The 24,525-nt window shown below is 41.7% G+C and overlaps 1 protein-coding gene across 10 annotated transcripts in view; it reads right to left on the reverse strand.

The window, feature by feature from the left end:
- Nucleotides 1-24,525, reverse strand: part of PATJ (PATJ crumbs cell polarity complex component) — a 308,284-nt gene that overhangs the window by 226,107 nt on the left and 57,652 nt on the right. For all 10 annotated transcript variants that reach the window (XM_087417183.1, XM_087417200.1, XM_087417192.1 and 7 more), the window contains exons 16-18: nucleotides 22,610-22,771; nucleotides 18,858-18,989; nucleotides 1,154-1,363 (exon numbers count right to left, since the gene is read on the reverse strand). In XM_087417183.1, coding sequence (XP_087273309.1) covers nucleotides 1,154-1,363; nucleotides 18,858-18,989; nucleotides 22,610-22,771 — 504 coding nt within the window. The remainder of the gene's footprint in view (nucleotides 1-1,153; nucleotides 1,364-18,857; nucleotides 18,990-22,609; nucleotides 22,772-24,525) is intronic.

Consider the following 24,525-nt stretch of genomic DNA (forward strand, 5'->3'; position numbering starts at 1 on the left):
TTCACTGAAGAGGCAGGCTCTTGAACAGCACATCAGAATTACTAAACCAGAACCCCTGCGGGTAGGACCTGGGAAACTGCATTTTAACCATCTCCCAGTGATTCGATCACTTATCTCTGATTTTGAAACCCCCTGGGCGAACTCGCAGCAAAGTTAGAAACGGGGCCCAGATATCCTAACTCCAGCCCAACACTCTACCACGGCCACGCTCCCTGTTTCAGACACACTGCACGCAAACGAAACCAGCGACAACAGACCACAGCAGGAATATACACCAGGCGGCCAAGAGCACAGGGTCAAAGCCACCCTGCTGAGTTTACACTCCAACTCTGCCCCTTATCCACCTCGGATAAGTTCTCAACTCCCTGTGTCTTGACTGACTCATCTGTAAGGGGGTAAGAAGAGGAATAAAGCTGCGTGAGGATTAAACTAGTCGATACACGTAAAGGGCTTAAAATAGTGACTGACGTAGAGTAAGCACCCAATAGTACTTTAATGCTGCTTGAAAATTATCGTCAAGTATTTTTCTGCACCAGGGAACCTCGAAAGCACCGTAACTGTAACGTGGTCTTGGGTCCTAACAGTAATCTGACTCAGTACATGAGATTAAGCAGTAAGACGACTTTAAGATGGCTTGACCAGATAGGAGTCTAGATGCTGGGGTTACAAGGCACCTTGACGGTCAGAAAAGCTTATTAAAATCTCATAGCCATATGGTTAAAATGGTATGGTGAGCTGGATTTCAACTGATCATGCCACCTCGACATCATTCCCACAAGAAGGTTAAAACGCATAAATAGACATTTTAATTTACATCATAAGGAATGTGATGAGAACTTAGAAGTCTGTACCAAAAGCACGAAGATAAAATTAGCAGTGTGAGTGGTGGCAGCAGGACTAGGAAGGTTGGCAGCCAGCATTTATGTAATAACGTGTAAGCACCGAATGAACATCAGCTTTACTCCCCAAGGCCCTGTGAGTAGACATTATTTTTTCTGATTCTGTAAGTCAAGGACACTAAGAAACTTGCACAAGGATACATATAGTGAGCAGTGGAACAGGGATACGAGGCCGGGTGTATCTGTCTTCAAAATCCATGATCTTAACTCCTACACTATTGTCACTCTCTACATTAACAAAATTCAACGCTTACCACCAAAGGCTTACAGATGCCAAGGCGCACCGTGCCTGGCGGCACAGCTTTCAACACCTCCACGGCTTCAGCAAGGGTGCTGTTGTCCAAACTGTGTTCGTTGACCGAGACCAGGCGGTCTCCAGGCAGTAGTTCCCCACCTCTGTCTGCGACGCCGTCCACCACCAGGGAGCGGATCACAATCACTGATCTCGTGGGATCCAAGGGGTCCTGGGGATCAAGCCAAGAAGAGACGAGTCAGTTCCCTGAAAACAAATACAGCCTTCAGACAGTGTGTGTCTACTCTTGAATCTCATCTGACTATCTACTTTGTGTGTCCAGCATTCTGGTGACAGAGGACAAAACCTATTAAAATATCACTCTACGTATCCACACAAATACCAGCTAGTATCAAGGTGAAGACACAACCCGAACAACTTCAACTGCATGCCTGAGTGCTCGATACACATAAATTTCTATTTTAAACTTTGGCGACTGATATTTTGTTGGACCACAAGAGGTCCAGGGACAGTTAGGAAAGATTCTCTGACATCCTCAAGCACAGTCACACTACGGACCCAAGAGAGGCCCATCTATTACTGCTCGTGGGCCATCAGTGGGCTCCAGGAGAAGGGTACCGTGGGAAATGACACTCCCTCCTGAGGCATCCCACCAGCAGAGCATCCTCCTGCTCAGTCACTTAAGTTCAAAACATGGAATACTCCACTCCACTAAAAAGTATGTTTAAAAATAACCTAACCTAAAACTATGACAAGGTATAGGTGCCCCATGATGAGAACCATTCCAATACATAGAAAATGAGTGTCAATTGATGAACAAAACCAACATGCAAATACCTCTCATCTGCTGAGAGGGCCCCACATTTCTTTTCATTAAACACTGAAGATAACCAAATCTATTTCTTGAATGTCAACCTTAACAAAAATCAATTTCCAACCCCACTATTATTATTTATTTTATTCAACAAACACTGATATATAGCACTTACTGCATGTCAGGCTCTGTTCTAAGTGCTTGACAATCATTAATTCATCTAATCCTTACAGCTCCAGGATGTGAGTAGATTTATGGTTTGTATTTTTACAGATGAGGAAACTGAGCCTCAGAAACTTAAGGAAACTTGCCAAGATCACCCACAGAACCAGGATTCACACCCAACCAGTCTGACCCCTAAGTCCTTACTCCAGACCACCGCGCTCTGGCACTCGCTCCACCAAAATAACAGTCGGAAGAAACTGGAAACAAAGAGTTGTGACATACTCACTTGGAAATCTTATGTTTGAGTAGAATATCTTAATTGTCCTAATGGCGGAGCTATATGGTACTATTACTAAACCTCAAACTTAGTAGGGGAGAGAAGAAAGTAATTCAATCCAAATCATAACGTTTCCTTTGGTTTGCCTATTTTGCTCCTGTGGTTTCATGATGCACACACTGTTCCATAAGGGCAAGACGGAGTAACACGAGATCCTACTACCGTTAGTTTCTATTAAACCCTTCCTGAGAAAGTGCAGACAAACTGCCCCATTTTGTGTTGGACTTCTGTGACTTTGGAATCAGCAAAGTGAGAATTTGCTGAGTTCCAGGCTTTGTTGGTTTGAAGTGGCTGATGGGTCTTTTGAGGTTTTCTGATCTGGTTTCGTACACCTTCATGTTTCAGACATCAAGGTGCATTTTCAAGTACTGCATGGAATTTTAACCAAATACATCATATTTAAGTCAACAAAGTCTACCCAGCTAATTCCTTAAAAAATGCCTTCAAACATAACTCCTCTTACTTTCCTTAACCATGCCTGCCTTTCCGGCTCCCAGGGCGAGAGATTCTGGTAAATTTCTAACACCCTCTGATGCGTAACACCACATATTCATGAAGAGGACTGAAAGTAAAAGTAGTCATGGGTGTTCCTTAATAACGTACACATTGTTAAACTATCATTACACCAATATTTTCAAGTAGAGGGAGCTATTGCACAGGAAGAGAACAGAAAAGAACCAAAACGCGCAGTGGGCCATCAGCAGGCACTTGGAGCAGCAATATAAAGGAGCTGTCTATTTTGTCACCGGCAGCCATGAATCACAACACACTTTCCATTCTGAAATATGAAACCATTACGTTTTAAGTTTGACACACTAATAAATAAGCTGTACAATTACGTCCTTCATTTGGGATGTCAGTTTTTGATGAAAGGCTTTTTTATTGGGGGGGGGAAGGGAAACTACATAATAGCTTATTCCCCTCATGAAATGCACAGAGAGCAGCTAGCATTACTTCACATTAATAATTACTTGACTTTCTTAGAGAAAACTGCAACAGTAAAATATACCAAAAGCAAATAAATGATTTCACCAGGATGGTGAGAGCAATCTCTGCAGTTTCGTATAATGCCGAATCAAAAAGTACTATTTTTAACGTAAATAGGTGAATAGGTTTTCAAAATACAACCAGTTGAAATGACAATTAGAAACATTTCAAAGGAAGAGTCACCAGGAAATAACAGAACCAGAAAGGTGAATAGATTTCCCTCACTCTAGAAGAGTCATGGGGGCACATTCACACACAGCACAGTCTTCCTTAGACCTGGAACTCGCGCCAGGCGTGCCGGCTCACGAAGGTACTCAGGCTCAGACCTCCAGATATTCTCTATGCTAAGTCGAATCTCCACCCCTTCTCCTGGAGGAGAGAGCCCCACGGCAGCTTCTTTGTCCCTTAAAAAAAGACGAACAGCTCCCTTCTGAAGATGCCCCATCGGGGATAATCACAGCCCTGTCTTTTAGGATGACTTCTGACTCTGGTTTCCCATGGGCCTGAATGAAGCTGTGCTGATGAGCAACAGTCGTTTCCTGTCATGGCGGCCACACGGAGCAGCCACCCTACGGAAAACAGCAGCTGCCACTGCCCATAGGGGCGGCCACTGTTCTTGAGGCTTTGCTGCATAAAGAATGCTTAAGAACCAGCCTGATTCAGCCTGGTTCTCATCAGGAAAGTCTGTTTTCTGAAAATCCAGTCCACAATATCATACCGATGTTATATCAAACAAAACCTTATAAAGATATTTCTCAAGACCCCACCCAACTCCTAGACCTCATGCCAATTTTTAAAGTTCCTATCAGTTTTTATCATCTTCATCATAATTTTTAAAATCTCTAATTTTTCTTGTTTCGGTAAATAACACTGCAAGGAACATTGTATTCAAGAATCAAGATTTTGTTTTAGACCCAACAGCCAACAGAGGGCACTGAAGACCAACCACAGCACCAGAAACAGCATATTCTCCTGTGTAAGCCCTTCTCCTCTTCTGCAGGACTGTTTTCCTCTCTATTCAGAAGCCTTGTATTACTATATATGTTCTAACAGTATCCCATTCGCTTACTTCAACTCAACCATTTATGAAAGTTGTACCCTATAGTTCTTAAAAATATTATCAAATTCCTACCATCGATTAAAACAGCCAACTTTCCTCAGAATACCATACGAAGACAGATCTGCCCCAAATCCCCCTCAGTACTCAGCTCTGAAATCCCGAGAGGACCCCCTACCCGCTGTCTCACTGCCCCTGCCTGACGGAAAGTGGTGTTGGGACTTCTGAGGTCTCTGGAAGTGATGCTCATGTTTGATGATTATTATAAACATGGGGTGTCTCCACTTGGGGAAACCCCAGGTGACAGACAGACTCCTCTCCCCCCGTGTCCCCAACGGCACTCCACCCCCGCACTCACTCCCCCTACCCCTCCCTGAGTGCTAGTAGGGAGTCTATCTGATCGTCCCTCTTCTACTCGACCCATCCCTCAATCTCTGCTGCCATCGCCTCGGTTCAGCTTCTCATTATTTCTCGTACCCCCAATAGGTCTACCTGTCGCGAATCTTTGCCCTTTTTTTCTACAGAGATAAAATAATGATCTTCAAAAATAAAACTGTGATCACAATTCCTTCAGGATGAAGTCCTGACTGCTTGTGGAGAAATTCCTTCAGATCTGCACTGTCTCAGCTCCTCTCGCCCTCCCCATTTGCCCCACAGCACCCCAAGTACAGAACTGCTGAGATTCAGGGACCGTGAACCACTCTGGCATGCTTCTCAACGCCCTACAAACATCCCATCTGCCAGAGTGCCTGCCCTGCCCCTACCCCTTATCGACATCTTTGCCACCAGGGTCAGCTCACGTGTCTCCTCCGAGCAGCTGTCCCCGACTCCCCGAAGACAACTCAGGCACCTCCTGCTCTGTGACATCCCTAAACCTAAAAAGACCTTCATTACAACTTTGTAATAACATATTGTCCTCGCTGTTTTGAACTCCTAGGATAAGCCAGGTCCCCCTATAGATGTGCCCACAGCACCTGGGCTGTGTTTACGTAATTGCTGCTTTATTTCCAGGGCCTACTATCACGCCTGCCACACAGAAGGGACTGAAGAGCAGCTTACACAGCAAATGCCTGAATCTACTGAGTCTCTCTCCTCACTGGACCCTCAGAACACCAAAGGAGAAGGCCGTATCCCATCATCTGAGAACAACTGCTAACACCACCAAGCTGTTCCACACACACACTGAGAATCTCACTCACGCGAACCTATTTAATCCTCACACCAACATGAGGTAGGTGCCACTATTATCCCCACTTTCCAGATGAGAAAACCAAGGCAGAGGAAAATTAAACAACTAAACCAAAATACACAGCTGATACATGGTGGAACGAGCATTTAAACCAGCCATCAAGTCCCAGAGCTTATGCTCCTGGCCACCAAGTGATGCAGTTTCTCTCTCTCAAGGTGAGTATGAAAGAAGGCAAATAGGCCGGCCCCGTGGCTTAGCAGTTAAGTGCGCGCGCTCCGCTGCTGGTGGCCTGGGTTCGGATCCCGGGCGCGCACAGACGCACTGCTTCTCCGGCCATGCTGAGGCCGCGTCCCACATACAGCAACTAGAAGGATGTGCAGCTATGACATACAACTATCTACTGGGGCTTTGGGGAAAAAAAAAAAGAGGAGGATTGGCAATAGATGTTAGCTCAGAGCCGGTCTTCCTCAGCAAAAAGAGGAGGATTAGCATGGATGTTAGCTCAGGGCTGATCTTCCTCACAAAAAAAGAAAGAAGAAAGAAGGCAAATTGTTGGAAGATATATTCTTACCTTGCCAGAGGGCATAAAACTGAGCCCCTTAAATATCACATTTGGCCACTGGGGGTTTATATTTCAGTACCCAGCTGATGGAAAGGCGGAAAGGCAGAGAGCACAGAACGCACAGCGTGCCTGCCTGTACAGGGAAGATATGCACTTGTTTGCCAAACTTTAATTTCCATTTACCTTCTCAGGAATTCATTCATTTGGTGAGCTAGGAACACCTTTACATGAACAGAAGCAAACGCGTGACAATCATAGGCCCAAACGGAAGGGATTTGAAGTTTCTTAAGTGTCTGTAAAATGTATTAAATGCATATTTGTGTATGTTCCCCCAGATCGAAGAGACCAGAGTTCACACAAACTATGGCACAGAGCAGGCCGCCAGCTGGCGGGAGGTGGTCCACTGCGATGTGGGCTCCATTAGACATAGACTCAGCTGGAAGACACGGCGAGCTCCAGGGACGACGCTGCCCAGAACTGGAACCACAGAGCAGGTGGGTGGGCTCAGCGGGAAGGCACGGAGCAGGGAACGTTATGCACAGAGGAGACAGAGAAATGAAAAGAAGAAAAGTGGTCACATTTAATGAAATGGCCAATGCATCGGTGAGGCATTTCTGAAAATAAGAGGGACGTGAGACACACGCCAAGGACTCCGCTGGCATTTGTCATGTGTGTGCTCCTCGGTGTTACTCCAACGAAGGAGACAAAGCCAAAGTATGACAGTGACTCACCCACATGGATTCAAAATAAAGAATAACTTTTGGGTTCTCCTTTTTTTAAAAAAAAAATCTATTCTGTATCCAAAACAAATTTTAAAAACATTAAGTAACACAACACGAATTTAGAGGCCACAGTGGGATGGCAAAGAGACAGACCACAGTTTATTTCAGATAAAAATTTGTGTATAAATTATTTTGCCATTCGATAATTTTGACACTTATTGTCAACTGAGTATATTAATATATAAAACTGGTCTTGAATAACTCATGAAAGGAAATAGCGTTGATTCATATAGTCTCAATTCTATGTCACTAAAATTCTGCACAACTGGTCTTGAATAACTCATGAGAGGAAATAGCGTTGATTCATATAGTCTCAATTCTATGTCACTAAAATTCTGCACTGCTGCATAGTCACCACACCAAAACACCTGCTCTCCTGCATCACAGGAGTCTCACCAGAAGGAAACAGTTCCAGGGAATGACTAGAAAAACACCTTCAAACAACCATGCAACAGAAAATGCTCTGCAAATGAACAGCTCTCCTAACCCATGACCTCAGTGTGGCGGTGGACGTTATTACAGCATGAGGGCCCTGAGCTTCATTCCACAAATGTTTATTCATGGAAGTGTGAGGAAGTGCGTTCCAAAGATAACTGCAAAGGATCTACGTACATTAATGTCTGGACAACATGAGGTGGCTGGCTACTTAATATTTAATGAGAGAAATGACCACTCAATATTGGTCAACTGCAAGAAAACTAAGACAGCAGCAAGTAGTCAAATTTTCAGTCCTTGAAACACACATCCTTAAATGTGGCCATTATTATTTGAACTAAAGAGCAATGAGTTAAAATCTAAATAAATTAATAGTTAAGTAAATTTTCAAAATAAGATCTCAAGGAAGTTACAAAAATGAAGATTACAGAAAGAAACCATTAAATTTAAAAGAGAGACAGCTAGGCAGAAGAAAGAATTGGGTACAAAGAAAGGCAAAGGAAAGATTCTTTTGCGCGCACACACACACACGGATCTACATCCTAAGGAAGAAACAGTGATCTGCAGACGCTCTGATGTACAGCTGCACTGAATTAAAATTTCCATTGTGAGCAACGTCAGTCAGGAAATAGGAATCCAAAGATTTTTTTTTTAAAGGAGAAAATACACACAGGAGAGAGACAGGAAGGACAGCTATTCAACTCTCTCATGCTGGGATGGGTGTAGCCTGGAAGCCAAAACTTACGCTGTGAGCCCAGCCCGGCCAGCCTGGCTGTGTCGAGTTTCACACGTCCTTCACTTCTCCTAGTCGGTTTCCCCAGTTGTAAGATGAGAAACTCGGATATATGACAGTTACGATCTGTTCCCCCAACTCCACCATCCCATAACTAGATTTGACAGAGTATCCTGAGTCAAATTTGTCATTAATTTCTACTAAAACATCCACAAAACCACTATAAAAAGAAGCGCATGATGGAAGTTAATTCAAAACACAGCATCCGTAAGGAAAAAGATGTACTCTATGGCCACAAATATGGTATAATTTTAGTTAGTGCTGTCTTTTAAGAACTCATAAAAAGGCCGCTGACTACACAAGATCTACCTTCCAGGTGACTCTACCATCAAAACAAAAGATATGACAAAATATACACTACACGTGCCCTTTTTCTATAAGCTGAATCTTAAAACAACTCTTTTTTCCTTTGCCATTTTTAGATAGCAACAAAAGACAAGTCAGCGACTATCAGTTGAATTAGAATCACTAGGACAGCTCTGGTTTAAGACAGTGGGACGTAATTAATTACATACAAGAGCTTCTTCTCATCTGACCAACATGCTGAGCATCTACTTGTAGGAAAGAGAAATAAATGTATTTATAGTGAATGCAAGGCAATAACTAAATGATCCTAATGAGTAATGAGCAAGCTATCTTATCAGAATCTAACCCTATTTTTAACTACTTTATAAAACAGCCAAGTATTACACTAACCATACCAATTACCACAACACCTCATGTTCAAAGTAAGTTCCCACAAAATACATTCAGTGCACTCAAGATAGATTAACCCGATATGGCTCCTGGCTCCTTGTGCCTTATTACTTCCTCAATACTATGAAGCATTAAGAATAGATTTTTTCACTCATCACACGTGGAAGTATGCAGTCCCTGAGCAGCACGGCAGGCACAGACGGTAAGGCAGTTAGAAGTAGCAGAAGAGAAGTGGACAGAGAAACTTGCTAGAAGTCCACAACATATTCTAAAGAGGAAAAAAATACACAAGCTTGCACATAATCTTATTCTGTATAGCTTAGTACTTTAAAAGTCTATTTTAAGCACCCAAATTAAAATGGTTCAAGCAGGAGCCCCATGGCAATCACTTCCTGAAGATGACTGCTTCCTTTTATCCCCCCTGGTCTCCTACTAGGTATCTTCCTTGGATATTAAATATGTTCCTTGGATGTTTCATCTCTTGAAAAATTTATGTCGTGCCGTAACTGTTTACATGTTTACCATTCATTCCTGGCCCGGGACTTTTGCTAGTTGTTAAGGAAAACGAAACAAAACCAACCACACAACTGTCTCTTATCTACAAGTCCCACCATCTGGTTGCAGTGGCTGGGGTTCCACCAGGCAGAGAGCACCACCCAAGTACTAAGTCACACTCTCTGTTAAAATTACATTAGTTAAAATGTGAATATGCTTAACACTATTGAACCATACACTTAAAAATGGTTAAGATGGTAAATCTTATGTTATGTGTATTTCACCCAAAAGTTTTTTAAGTAGAAAATAAATTTATAAATAAGAAATACCCCAATATTTTCCAGAAAAAAAAAAAAAAACTACATTAGTTAAAACTTGCTATGATGCAGGGAAAGTATAGATAAAACTTTTAAAAGCCTTTTTAATATTAGTTTTGGAATTTATTTTAAGTTTCCAACTCTCAACCTAAACACTTAGAAATACCAGCTGAGTGATACTGTTCAAGTTGTTTGATCTCTGAAACCCGGGTTTCTCATTTGTAAGTGGAAATAAGAACCGTACAGATTTCACAGAGTCGTTAGAAGCTTTAAATAAGGCTTGCGAAGTGCTCATCAGCCGGCAGTAACCACTTCCTAAGTGCCATTACTACTACTACCATCATGAAGATGTTGATGGAGAGGAAGTCTAGGATAAATGGGTCTGTGGAGTCAACAACTACCATCTCACCTACTGCCTTCTAAATTCAACCAAGCACGTGTGACTTGGACCAACAGTGCTATGAACTGCTAAACCATTCACAATATCACACTTCCATGTTAACACATGAAAATAAAGGGTTGACCCTATCCAGACCTGTAGACCTCTGCACCGGAACAGAGGCTCAGAACAGCATGGCGTCCTCAGTCCCCATTCTCCCGTACAGCAGACACTGAAAGACGGGCGCCATCTCCAGGCTGGGATGTTCTGTGACAACCACTGCCACATCAAGGACACATCCTTTAGAAAAGATTCTGCAGTTTTTTTTTTTAATCCTTGAAAGCGCAACCGATTCTCTGTGCTATGTAGCACACAACGTGCAGAATACAACTTTGCCAACCTGGAAACTGCACAGGAAAAGGGCCAAGGAGTCCTGCTGGGAAATCTAAGATCAGACACACACAGTTTCTCTCTGCAGTGGAAAAGCCATTAGGTCTCGAAAGAGCTTTGTCAGGTGGAGGAGGAAAGGCAAGGGGCCATCGGGATTCAGGAATAATCTGAGGTAAATCTTCTGGAACCGCAATAAGTATGTCTCTCTGGAAAGACAATTGGAAAATTTTTATCATCTTTCATTTGAGCCACAAGAAGAATCAGTGCTGCTTCTGGTCCAAAGACTGCACTTTCAATGCTAGACCACAGACGGGGGGGCCCAGCTCCACCGCTTCCTAACTGGGAGATCTCGAGCAGATTCCTTAACCTCTGTCATCAGTTTCCTCACTCAGAAGATGAGGATGATTACAGGACCCACCTCACGGGGTTGTGGAGACGATTAATCAGTTTATGAATATATATAAAGGCTTTAATGGCGCCTGACAGAGTAAGCAGTACATATTACTGGCTCTTATTACCACATGAAATGGTGGTCATGTTTTCCTAATAAAAAACTAGAATACAAAGTTTCTCAAAGGATTTTTCATTAAAAGGAATAAAATTTGAAAGTTTAGCTAGAAATTAAACAGCCCACAGTTACTAAAGAAAACAAAGACATGAAATCAGGACCAATGTATCAATTCCAGGCCGTTGCTGTCTGTCTCCAAGGCCTGCCTTGGGTCCCTGGGAGGCCTCTCTGGATCCTAAGAAACAATCATGTCTCTTCTCTTACTTCCACCATTGCTAAAATCATAACATGTTGTAGTGAGTTGCTCCAAGTCTGTCTCCTTTATTATATTTTCACATATGTTTATTCATCAACTCTCTCCACTCGCAATTGAATTTAACCTCCACGAGGACATCAAGTCTGTCCCCGACTGGGTTCCTTGCTGTATTCCCAGCGTCTTGAACAGTGCCTGGCACAGGAGATGCTCAATATGCATTTGTTAAATATAAGGTCTTTAAAGGGAGCATAACTTCTCATCTTTACATCCCCCATACTAGCGCATATTAAGTGAACAATAACTTTTTTGGAAGGAGAGAATGAATAACAGGTGTGGCAAATCTGTGCTCAGATTCTATTTTTAAAAATCTTCATTACATCATCATCATCATTTTTCAGTAACTAGTAACACATTATTTTATGCCTAGAAAAGTGTGGGCATTTACATACATCTTTTATGTAGTCTTCACAACTGTGTAAGGCAAACATTATTTCTATTTTAGGGATTACTGTTTTAGTAAACAGAGAATAGGAAAGACTAACAAGCTTGTCCAAAGTCCCAGCAGGGTGTCATAGGCCAGAATGCAAATCCTAGTCCTTTCTGACATGTCAGCCAGTGCTCTCAACCATCCCCTGTGTTCACAGTGGCGTACCGGTGGATGTAACATCTGATTAAAGTAAGGGGAGGATCAGGCAGCCAAGCCCCCTTCATGCATCATTAACCAATTAGGCCACTGGGCCCAGAAGGAGGCAGCACCGCTCCCTGGCCCTCGCTGGGAAGAGCATGACTGCTCGTATGCACATGAACGTGCTATGTTCCCAGTGTTTGGGTCACTGCCTGGCTCCAAATGACAATGGCAAACAGGGCAGGGCAGCCACACCACCACGCCTGTTAGCAGATTTGAATCAGACTTTCTGCTACACCCCAGGAAGCACTATGACTGTCGTCTCCTAGCACAGTTCTCAATGCTGACATCAGAATCAAGTGGGAACTTCCAGAACACACCCACACTTAGAGCTGGTGATGAAACACCTTTGGAGATGAAGATTCTTCTTTAGACCAACTTTTTTTTTTTTTTTGTAGTTATTGTTCTGTTTTTAATTACATGGGAGACACAGAGGCACAGCCAGACTGATATCCACCAACTTCCTGGAAAATTCCGAGCATTTCAGAGGAGAGATGTAATTACCAGGTACTGCAGTAAATCTGAGAATTTTTAAGCCTATATTTTAGCTCTCCATGGTCTTTTCATAACACTAATATTTACAGCTTGGCCACTTCTGAAATACTCACTAAAGGTAATACAACAGATCTATCATTTCAGGACCTCCTACTCCTCAGCAATGCCTTCTGGTGTGATTCAGAAACATCTGTTGAAAGGAGACTGCCCTACGAGAGAGCACCATCCCGCTGACTGCATTTGTTGCCTGCCCTCTATTCTCTCCCCCATTAGACACAAAGGGATTTTTTTACCAAATTCTTATTCCAGAGGAGCCATGAAATTCCCGCAAAGTTCAACATTGGGCCTGACTTGAGATCTCCGAGGCCTCCTGCTAACTCCATCCCCCGCAGCTGCCCAGCGACGGCGAGCTTTTGATCTCACTATCTGGATTCCAGGCTGACGTACACACAGCCTCTTTGATCTCTGATTAAGTGGCCTCTGGTTTCCTGATGCCTTTAGTCCTGCTGCACGGAGGTTTTGGAAGTCAGTCACCACCCCGAGCACACTGCAACCTCCACACAACAGGAGCAGGCTCCCTTCATTCAGCCACTTCCTAGGCTTGAAAAGCAATCTTTAAGCCACGAGAGAATTTCCCCAGTAGCCACAATCAAACCACTCCATGAACACACTACTAAGAATTATTTTTCAAATGAAGCAGCTTAAAATGATTTAAAGGATACAGAACTTTCCCATGGAGGGAAAGGAAGCAAATCCTCTGTGAAAAGAAATCTCCAGCCCAGTTGGCACTGCAGCTTACAGCACTTTGATGCTAATAAAAATAAATGTGGATAGAAATCAGGATGGACAAGAGTAGCCTTTATCAGCTCCCCGAGTTCCATTACGCAAAAGCAACCTTTCCATGCAGCTATGTGACCTGGTCAACAGTGAGCTATGCGATGGATTTGCAAGAACACGGAGACTGCCGTTAGCAGCACACTGACTGCAAGTTGCTTAGCACCAATATCTTAATCCTACATGGGCGAACTGGACCCAAAGGCTCCTAAAACAACAACAACAACAACAAAAGGGGAAAAAAAACAATGTTATGAGATCCCTTGAGCATTGAAGAGGAACTACATAATAACTTACAATACATTACTGACCTCTGCATCTTAGATTCTGGAAACAGTAAAGGTTTGTATCAGACTCTTGAATGTTACTAATATACGTAGTATCACATGTTAAAATTATGTCAATACTTATAAAATTTTGTATCTCAGATTCCATAAACTAATCATCTGATATGAATGTACAACACTGGGCTTCCACGTGCTACTGAACACTATGTACTGAGAGGAACATTCACCCAAAACCTCAAATCTTGCAGCAAAAATTAAAGTCCTTAATTTCTTCCCTTTTTAAACTCAATTTTCTGATAAACAAGATTAAAACTGGTAGAAGATATAGGAAAAGATTTGGGGGCACTAATATCATAGTCTGAATATAAATAGTTTACGCCCTCTTAGCTACAAAAGTCAATAAATTAATTACCACCAATATAAAGTGGAAACAAAATTGATGGTTATCTACTGAAATCACTTAATCTGTCCATATCATGGAAAACCATTAGCAAATTCATGAATTACACACCCACTTACACTTTACTTTCCAGGAGAATAAAGAAATGACTCTACTTAAGAAAGCATCAATTTCAAGATGCCTAAACACATGCAAGTCTCACAAACAGTTATGTTCAAGCAATTTGGTAAAAATATACCAAACTTTAAAAGATATATGCTCGTTTGATGAGGAATACCACTTCTATGAATTTATCACAAGATTTATTCTCATCTTTTTACAAGAGTATGACAAGGATATCCATTACAGCCTCATTTGAAGTACGCACCAACTGAGAGCAGGAGATTGGTTAAATAAGTTATTGTATGTCGACAATAACACACCATGCAGTCATTGCGAAGAATCAGGTTGGTCTATAAGCACCAAAATGAAAGAACATATAATTGAGAAAAAAAGCAATGTGCTTCAAGTGTGTATGACATATTCCATTTATGTGTAAAAAAACAAAAAACATTAAGCAACAAAAAAACACTATGATATAACCACAGTTTATAGTATGTATAAACTATCTCTAGGAGGGAGGACAAGAAAAACAGGAGTTTTTACGGGAGGAGAAGTGAGGGATTACAGTCAGAGGTAGATTTACCTGTCATGGGATACCTTTACGTACCTCTGAATTTTTATGCCATGAGTATGTAGTACCTATTTTTAAAGCATTTCTAATGTGCTCAGAAAGTCTGTCTGTTGCACATATAAGAAAAAAGCCAACCTAAAGGCACACACATGACATTTATACAATCCCTTCCTACAACTTTCAAAAATCTTTTTTAGAGAGAATTCCACCTAATAGAGCTGGTAGTCAGCACAAAACTGCACACTAAGTTTTTCTCATAAATACTAGAGCACACCATATCCAAGACTCAGCAACACTGCCGTATTTATATCCATACTGTTTGGGTTTTACATTCTCCTTCTTCCGTTAAGGAAAATGAATCACTGTTAATTTTTATAGGGAGGAATATTTTCACTACTCTTGTTAAAGAGCCATCATTTGCCTTTGGTCTTCCAAACAAATTTCAGGTGTTACCGGCAGTACTTACGTACCCACCACCTCTCGGTGGCTGTGCTACTGCACTTTCTGTTTTTATCTCTCTCAGGGTCCGAGATAAACCCAAAGTCTTTCAAAAATATCTGCTTTGGCAAAAATTGATTCCGTCCATACCAGGAGGGGAGAGAATAAGGAATGGGATGTGGGAGGGAGGCGAATTACTGGTTAATAAATTTTACCTTCTAGATCACTGAAATCCAAAAGTACCAAGAATGGCAATATCATGGCTAATGTTCAAAAAGTGGCTAATGTCAAACATTTTCAGTGAATTATAATCATGAGGGGTTATTCAAAGTTCAACATAAATCAAAACACCAGAAAATATCCACTTGCCATGTTTAATTTATAAGGTCAACTGAAGGTAAAATCTACATGGTTCTAAATTTATTTCAAGCTTTTTGGTAGGAAATACAAATTACAGACTCGCAGACTACCTAGTAACTGCTTCATTACTGAACATTAACCCACAACAAATTACTTGCACTAATTTAGGATTCTTAAATTTGTAATTATTTTCTTTTAAAGCAATAAACACTAGCTCTTACACAATGCATATGAGCACACACATAGTGTTAATTTTTAATACTTACTAAACTTTCATATAAGCATTAAAAATGAGAATACTATATAGCAGTTTGTCTTTAAGAAATGAAATTTTTTTGCAAGCTGGAAAAACAGGAAGATCTGCTGTAATAAATTTCTTACAGGGATCCCCTATAATAAAACACACATGGAAACACCACTCACAAGGAAAGGGGCAGTACAGTGTGGTGGGTAAAAGCATAGGCGCTGGGAGCCAACTGCTTGAGTTCCAATTCTAGTGCTGCCTCATAGGAGCTGTGTGAACTTGGACTAGTTACTTAACCTCTCTGCGCCTCAGGCTCCTCACTTCTAAAATGAGGATAATAATAGTGCCTACTTCACACGGTTCTTGTGAGGAATACATAAAGCAATTAGAACAGTGCCTAGCAAATAGTAAACACTCAATAAAGGTTAGCTATTATTGTTGGATTTGTATTAATTTTATTGTACTAATATTAGGATTAATATTAGTAGGAGTGTTAGTATTATCCTGAGGAATAAAGATGTTACACATAGGGGGCCAGCCCCGCGGCTTAGCGGTTAAGTGTGCGCACTCCGCTACTGGTGGCCCGGGTTCGGATCCCGAGCACGCACTGACGCACTGCTTGTCCGGCCATGCTTAGGTGGCGTCCCACATACAGCAACTAGAGGGATGTGCAACTATGACATACAACTATCTCCTGGAGCTTTGGGGGGAAAACAAATAAATAAATAAAAATTAAAAAAAAAAAAAAAGAAAATGAAGTCTTTCTCTATCAGGTCTCTGAGAAGCACAAAAAGAATATCTAACACTTCCTTTGCAGCAAAATTACTTTATATAATTTGTGCAGAAATAAACATCAGTATGTATAATGATTTTGAGGAAGATGAGAGGGGGGAAAAACCCTAGAATTTTCTAAATAAAAATAAAATTCCGGGCCGGCCCCGTGGCTTAGCGGTTAAGTGCATGCGCTCCGCTGCTGGCGGCCCGGGTTCGGATCCCGGGCGCGCACCACTTCTCCAGCTATGCTGGGGCCGCGTCCCACGTGCAGCAACTGGAAGGATGTGCAGCTATGGCATACAACTATCTACTGGGGCTTTGGGGGGAAAAAATAAATAAATAAAATCTTTGGGCCGGCCCCGTGGCTTAGCGGTTAAGTGCGCGCACTGTGCTGCCGGCGGCCTGGGTTTGGATCCCGGGTGCGCACCGACGCACCGCTCCTCTGGCCATGCTGGGGCCGCGTCCCACATACGGCAACTAGAAGGATGTGCAGCTATGACAGACAACTATCTGCTGGGGCTTTGGGGGAAAATAAATAAATAAAAAATCTTTAAAAAATAAAATAAAATAAAATTCCGAAAAACCAAAGGTACGTTATAATGCACACCTATAGCAATGGAGTGAAGAAAAAGCCATTCAATATTTAGAACTGACTATATATTTTCTTAAACAGTGTAGAGCTCAGCACTGATAGAGGAATGTTTCTAACCAAGGATTCAACTGTTGAGGACGACCAACTTTTTCTTTCCTTCTTTTACTGAAGTTGGTTGTGTTTTTGTTTTTTAATTTCTGAAGCACATCTCTGCTTTGACATGTGCATCAGTCAAAATATAACACTTGCAGACGATGACATTCAAGAGGGCAGGAGCGACCATTATGACATCTTCATCACAGAAGATCGCAAATTTCCAAGGATTCCACGATAATGGAAATGGAACTGAGTATCTAAGTCCACAACCAAAAGATGTTTTCCAAACTAAATCCTAGTTATCAAAATGGTTAACAAAAAAATCCCAGTGTTCATTTAGTCCCAGTTAATTTTGGCTAACCTAACTTTATTCAATCATTCTACAAACGTTTATTAGTCCCCTGCCCCATGCAAGGTAACAGGGCTACACTGGGGAGAAGAAAATGAGATTGTACCTGCCATTTGTTTCATATGCCCTAATATTAACCAATATATAAACTTCCAGAATCTTACAGTATTGATATTTCTTGATAAAAACATTTCCCAAAATATGCATTATTTGGAATCAACAACTCATAATTCAATAATATTCCAAAGAGAAGTTCCAATAATAGAAAGGGTGTCTGTCACAGAAATAACGCCAGCAAAAACAAAATAGGTATAATCTATTTCCATAATCTTAAATCACACTGCCAAAACATGGAATTGAATGTTCTTACATAATACTCAAAGTACTTTTCTTTTAATCTGTTTCCTATTGCTTTATTATATTAAAAAAAGAACTGATTTTCATATCACTTGGCATTTTATGTGTTTTGATAGAGTACATTTCGCTTTATTAAACCACAATGTGTTTAGGCAGCACTAATGTATTAAAACATGCATCTTAAAAGTGAAGAGAGTTTTTGCCAACAGTTTTAATTCCCTATGATAATCAGAAGATCTAGAAATATGAACCGGTAAACTGGTATAAACATAGATGTCGTATTGTGACCTTTCACATCCCCCCCCGCCAAATGCATTGGTAACTTTACCCTAGTTACAACTAGGTTACATATAAATACATAAACATTCTGTGTTCTATATTAAATATAATATACAACTTCACCAAGAACATTTCTACTTAATTAAACTCATCAAGATTACTAGGTAAGCAAAACTAAAAACATTCACGTGAAGGGGAAGGAGAGCAGTGAGAATTGAGAAGGACCGCTAATACGTACAGGGTTTCTTTTTCGGGTGATGAAAATATTCTAAAATTAGACTGTGGTGATGGTTGCAGAACTCTGAATATATGAAAAACAACCGAACTGTACACTTTCAATGGGTGAATTTTATGGTATGTAAAACATATCTCAATAAAGCTGGGGAAAAAGACCCTCGATATAAAAAAATTCATCAAGTTCCAGTCTCTAAAAGCATCCATGGGTATAAAACTATTGCTTCCCTTATTGTCCAGTTACTATATCATCCATCATTTTATTCACTAAGGGAGCTATCAATTGGAAAGGTAACAACGGAAATCATAAGCCCACCTTTGGACAGCAGCATATACATCAAACCATTCAGCTTTGCCTAAATCAGTGGGTGACTTAAACAATTACTACCTCACATAACTTTAATACAAACTAATCACTCGAAAAAACTCTACATAGGTTCTTATACCTGGTAATCCAGAATGCTGAATCCCAAGCCTTTATGATCTTTTACTAGTTCCACAATCTTGACTTCAGGAGACCACAGTGCTAATTCCCCATCATCGTCGTCTTCAAGATTCACGTCTATATTGTGGTCAGCCTAAAATACCAAAAGACACAAATGCTTTAAAACACTGTCTTTCCAATTCTGGAAAGAATTAACATATCAGAGATCTCATAGCTTCTTCTCAAACTGGGGATTCTCTTTGGCATGCGTAGTTTTCCTTTTTAATCTTTTCAAAAGGAGCATGCACTGGGGCACATATACTCTAGTATAAGATCTTCATGAAAATTCAAGCACTTGAAAATGCAGACTGTTCATACAGGTTTTTTAAATGTAAAGTACCTGTTTCATTCAAAGTATTAACACTGACCTCTTATACTTCAATGAGTTCTGTCATCCCTTTAGAAGCATAAAAGGAAAAATATGCAATTTAAGCAAAAATAAAAACATTATATAAAGTCACAACTCATAAGTAGCACTGACTTCATAATTACAGTGAGAGAGAGAAAGATGCCAACGCAGAGAGAGGCCAGGGCAGGACACAGAGAAAACACTTCTGTTGACTCCTGGAAGTTTTCGAGAAAACCGTACTAGAAAAAAAAGTTGGGAAAAACTCATGTCTTTGGGAATCATGTAAGTCTAAAAACAGGTAAAAATGACTGAGTTAAAATAAGGAAAATCTGATCTTGGAGGAAGTAGGTCAGCACAACTACCCAGCACACAGGTCCTTGGTTATCCTCCCTGCCTTCACACCCCAGGTCCCCCTCCTGTCAGAGAAGAGTCACTGCCACACGGAATTAAAGGAAGCCAAGTGACGGAGGGTCAATGAATTGACTGTGCAGGAGGCTAGCTGCTCCAACCTTCTGTTTTTATACCACTAACAGCACTGAACTGTTGTTTTAACACAATTTCTCTTCCCCCAGATGCTCTGAACATCAATCTGAAACTCAAGAATTATCTTCGTTTTCTTTGTAGCCCTAGCAACTAACAAAATGCCTGGCTCCCAGGCTAGAACGGAAACTCTGTGCGGGCTGCCCAAGTCTACCCCGGTCGTCCACTCAACCCACAGCAGTGCCTCGCACACAGTGGGCACTGGATAAATATTCGTTCAATACATCAATGAATCATCCATCTCTGAGTGGGTTTCCCTTGAAACTCTTTTTTAATAAAGCTACAGACTAATAATTTTTTTTTTTTTTTGAGATCAGCCCTGTGCTAACATCTGCCAATCCTCCTCTTTTTTTGCTGAGGAAGACTGGCCCTGGGCTAACATCCATGCCCATCTTCTTCCACTTTATATGGGACGCCGCCACAGCATGGCTTGCCAAGCAGTGCAATGGTGTGCGCCCAGGATCCGAACCGGCGAACCCTGGGCCACCGCAGCGGAGCGCATGCACTTAACCGCCTGCACCACCGGGCAGGCCCCACAGACTAATAATTTTTAAAAGCAGACTTCTTAAAACTTTGGGTGATCCTAGCAAATAAAATGAAAGTGCATCATTCCTATGAACATGATTTTGAGTCACATGTGTAAAAGGTCAGAGTGTGGGGGGGACCCCTCCAACACGGAAGAGTAAGGCACCATCGCTAATAGAAAAACATTTTTTTTTAAATTTTATTTATTTATTTATTTTTTCCCCCGAAAGCCCCAGTAGATAGTTGTATGTCATAGTTGCACAGCCTTCTAGTTGCTGTATGTGGGACACGGCCTCAGCATGGCCAGAGAAGCGGTGCGTCAGTGCGCGCCCGGGATCCAAACCCAGGCCACCAGCAGCGGAGCGCGCGCACTTAACTGCTAAGCGATGGGGCCGGCCCCAAAAACATTTTTAAATTAGAGTTGGACCAGATCTCAAAATGTCCCTGCAGGACGTGGAAAGTCAATACTGAATCCAAGGAGGATGGAATCTAAACATGGGAACAACTTCTTGGTTCTTGAATTACGAAACCTGAAATTAGTGGGAACATTCTGGATCAATAACCTCTGTATATATCAGCCTGATGGGAGAAAATGATACACTTGAAAACAAAACACTTATACCTTCCAATAAAAAGTAAAGGTCCGATGGCTAATACAAAATGATTGATGTTTTACTGGGGCATTTAATACCCTCACTGATTAATGAGCATTAGAATTTTGGCTGAGCTGCCTCACCAGATAGGGTTTAAGAACCTAAGACGGTTTGGGATAAATGAAAAAGGAGACAGATGGAAAAGAGAGCCTGGATTGTAAGAAACCACATATAACCAACTATAAAACCCAAGTTTATAGAAATCTCAAGACATCCAAGGTATACAAGATATTATGCTCCAACCTAAAATACATCACTTTGATACGATCAATTCTGCATAACTCTTATATTTACAGAATGGAAAGCAATCAACTAATGGGCAGCCAGGTTGACTTTAGCATAATTCAAAGCTGTTGCTCACCCATTGTGGTAAAGTATGACAGATGAGAGCCAGGTCGGTGATTTACACACCCTGTAAGATTAGATTAAAGGCATTTTTATCAACCTTTAGAGGTAAGCCATCAGCTACATTTAATTTTAGTAAAGATAGTAAGAATCACAAAAGTGTGGCATTCGAGTCCCTTCCTTGAAATACGTTTTACCCAAGATAAACATTAAAAACCAAAGATTCCCAATCAATAATCAACAATTTACTAAGCACTTCTTATATGCCCAGTACAGAATAAAAACACTATGAGATACAAAACAGTGTTAAGACATGGCCTCTGCCCACAGAGAGCCAACAGCTGTCTTATAAAAACAAGCTTAACCACACGAAAGTATCTGCGACTACAAGACAGGGTTGGCCTGCCATGTACTTCAAGAAACAGGAAAACAGAGACGGGAGGAGTGAAGAACAGTGCGAGTCAACTTCTACTGAGCACTTTCCACGTGCAGGCATTGAGCTAAGGACCCTGCACATGTTACCCCATTCCCTTCTCACATAAACTGATGAGGTGGGGAAGCACTTTCCAGAGAAGAATATGAACAGGAAGTCAAGTTATTTGCTTAAAGATTCACAACCATTAGTAGTAGAGGCAGGATTAGGGTCCACGTATCTCGGAATTCCGGCCACAGACAGGTAAAAGGAAAGGCCCATGTATCTAAACTGATGATCATGGAATTATAATGTAAAAGAGTCTGGAATGGGAGAAAGCGGCATAAAAGATGACGTTACAAACAGCATAAGCTGGCAAAGCCTGTGCTCGCTACGGTTTTCACAGTCACAATGCTCTTAAAAAAGAGAGCCCAGAATGTGTTCTGTATTCTCTGACCTTCTGAAGGCTTTTACAGCAATTTTTAGACTCGCTTTGAAATTGGTCATAGATCTTCGTATTTTTAAGGCTCTGAAAAAGGGAAGTCCATTAGATATTCAACACTCACCAACATCTTAAACTTATTAAGATGAACTGAGTTGAACTGGGAGACAAAAGTAATGAGCCCAGGCAATTTCTAAAAAAAGGTTCTCTAAAACCAAAGTGCATGCACATTAATGTCACCAACAGTTCAAGTAAAAAAAAAAAAAAAAAAGAAAAGTTTTATGATGTTAAATGAAAAGTAACAATTTGAAGAGCTACACATGGTTGCCTTTGAGAGCTACTGCAGTCAAACAAAAGAGGGAGGAAGTCTCTCCCCTCCCTTCATATCGCAATACACCCTCGTGTCGTCCCTGGTGACTGGGGCCGAGTAAGCGTGTTCATTCAGTACCTGCGTCTTGGGAGGAGAGGCTTCGGGGGCCCTCGGTTCATCCACAGAGGCTTCATCGTCAAACAGCCGCCGACAGCAGACCAAGACAAAGGGGGGAGGCACTTCTTTAAGGAAGGAGACTGCTTCTCGGCGAGATTTCCCATAGAGCTGCACACCGTTGACCTGGGAAGACAAGGCAGAGTCAGAACCAAGCAGGCCCAGCGAGAAAACAGAATCTCTGGCTGCATCAATCTATCAACATGAAAACAGGATGTCGTTTTATTTTCCCTGGAAACAAAGGGCCTACATGTAAATCATATTTTTAGTAGTAACTAAACATTGGAAATCCTTAAAATTTATAAAAATTAAGCCTAGACCTTCACTGAACTTTGAAGAAGTACGAAATATGTACAGTGGGGAAGCTATCTGCCTGATTTTCCCATCTCCATGGTCTCTGCTTCCCACCCTCCAATGCTGTCTTCTCTCATCCGCCTCCACCCAGCTCTCCTTTAACACACTCAATACTATTTACAGCCTCCTAAGACCGCGCCCTTTTGCTTTTCCATCTCACAAGAACATCACTATAGATATTAACACTAACTTAAGGCTGTTAAAAACCACTCAACAATGTATAGGCAACAAAATCTAGGATACTCGGCTGTCAAAATTTAGCATCAGTTCACAATTTTCTTTCACATCCCATAAACTCTTAATATCATCCTAGAAAAACCACTTCTATAGAAAAACACATATAACTCTGCATCAGTTCCATTCTTACATGCTCTGCTGACACGGCTGTCAAGTGTAGGAAGTGTTACTTTTTAAATTATTTTACTCGTGTCCCATATGTTTAAAAGAACAAAAAGATAACCAACTATTCCTTATTAATGATCAATGCTTATCAACACAAAAATCTCTAAATTTCCTTTTTTTTTTTGGTGAGGGAGATCAGCCCTGAGCTAACATCTATGCCAATCCTTTTTTTTTTTTTTTTTGCTGAAGACTGGCCCTGAGTTAACGTCCGTGCCCATCTTCCTCCACTTTATGTGGGACGTCGCCATAGCACAGCCCGACAAGTGGTGTGTGGGTGCACGCCCAAGATCCGAACCCGGGCCGCCAGCAGCAGAGCATGCGCACTTAACCGCTACGCCACGGGGCTGGCCCATAAATTTCCTTTTATTCTTGGTGCACAATAACAATATTTCGCACCAAAGATGATTTAGGAAGATAAGTCTGTCCTAATTTTTCATACATATGACTTTACTTCAAGGAGCACTCTCACTTCTGACTAAAAATCAGTAAAAGCTGATCTGTCTGCTGCTCCCAAAAAGCTGAGGTATGAACACACTCCAGGCCACAGACAGCCTTTCACGCCTGACTCCCACCTTCCCAGGAAGGTTCATTATTAGTTTTAAATGTACTTCTGGTCTGGCATTCATCTCTGACAGGCACAGTGCTGGTGCCCAGCTACCTGGCAGAGCTGACTTTCCTGGGAGGAACCTCCCACAAACTGTCATTGCTCAGAGAGCAGGAGCAGAGTGGGCTATCGGAACGGTCCCATCAGCCGCTGTCTGAGCCCTGAGTCAGCCGTCCCTGGGAACCACTCTCAGGCCTGTAACACCAAACCCTTAGCCCTCAGGCCAGTTAACTATTTACCAAGGAATCACCACACTGTAGAGACCCAGGTGTGCTCCAGGGAGCGAGCCCTAGCGGAGAGGTCAACATCCTCTCCCGGCACTGTGACTCAGGAAGCTTCCAAGGACAGCAAGTCTGCAGCAGAGGAAGGGTGTTCCTTGGAAGCAAGTCAATCTTCACACAAAAATGGGCAAGGAGGCACCATCACTGGTCACACCACGTCCACGGTGCCAGCCGGTGCCACCGGCATGGAAAGCTCTAAAGTCAACCAGATGGGTGGTAACCTAGGTTGCAGAGAAAGC

Source organism: Ceratotherium simum, chromosome 2, assembly GCF_057802395.1.
Source record: "Ceratotherium simum simum isolate JZ-2026a chromosome 2, ASM5780239v1, whole genome shotgun sequence".
Lineage (NCBI taxonomy): Eukaryota > Metazoa > Chordata > Mammalia > Perissodactyla > Rhinocerotidae > Ceratotherium > Ceratotherium simum.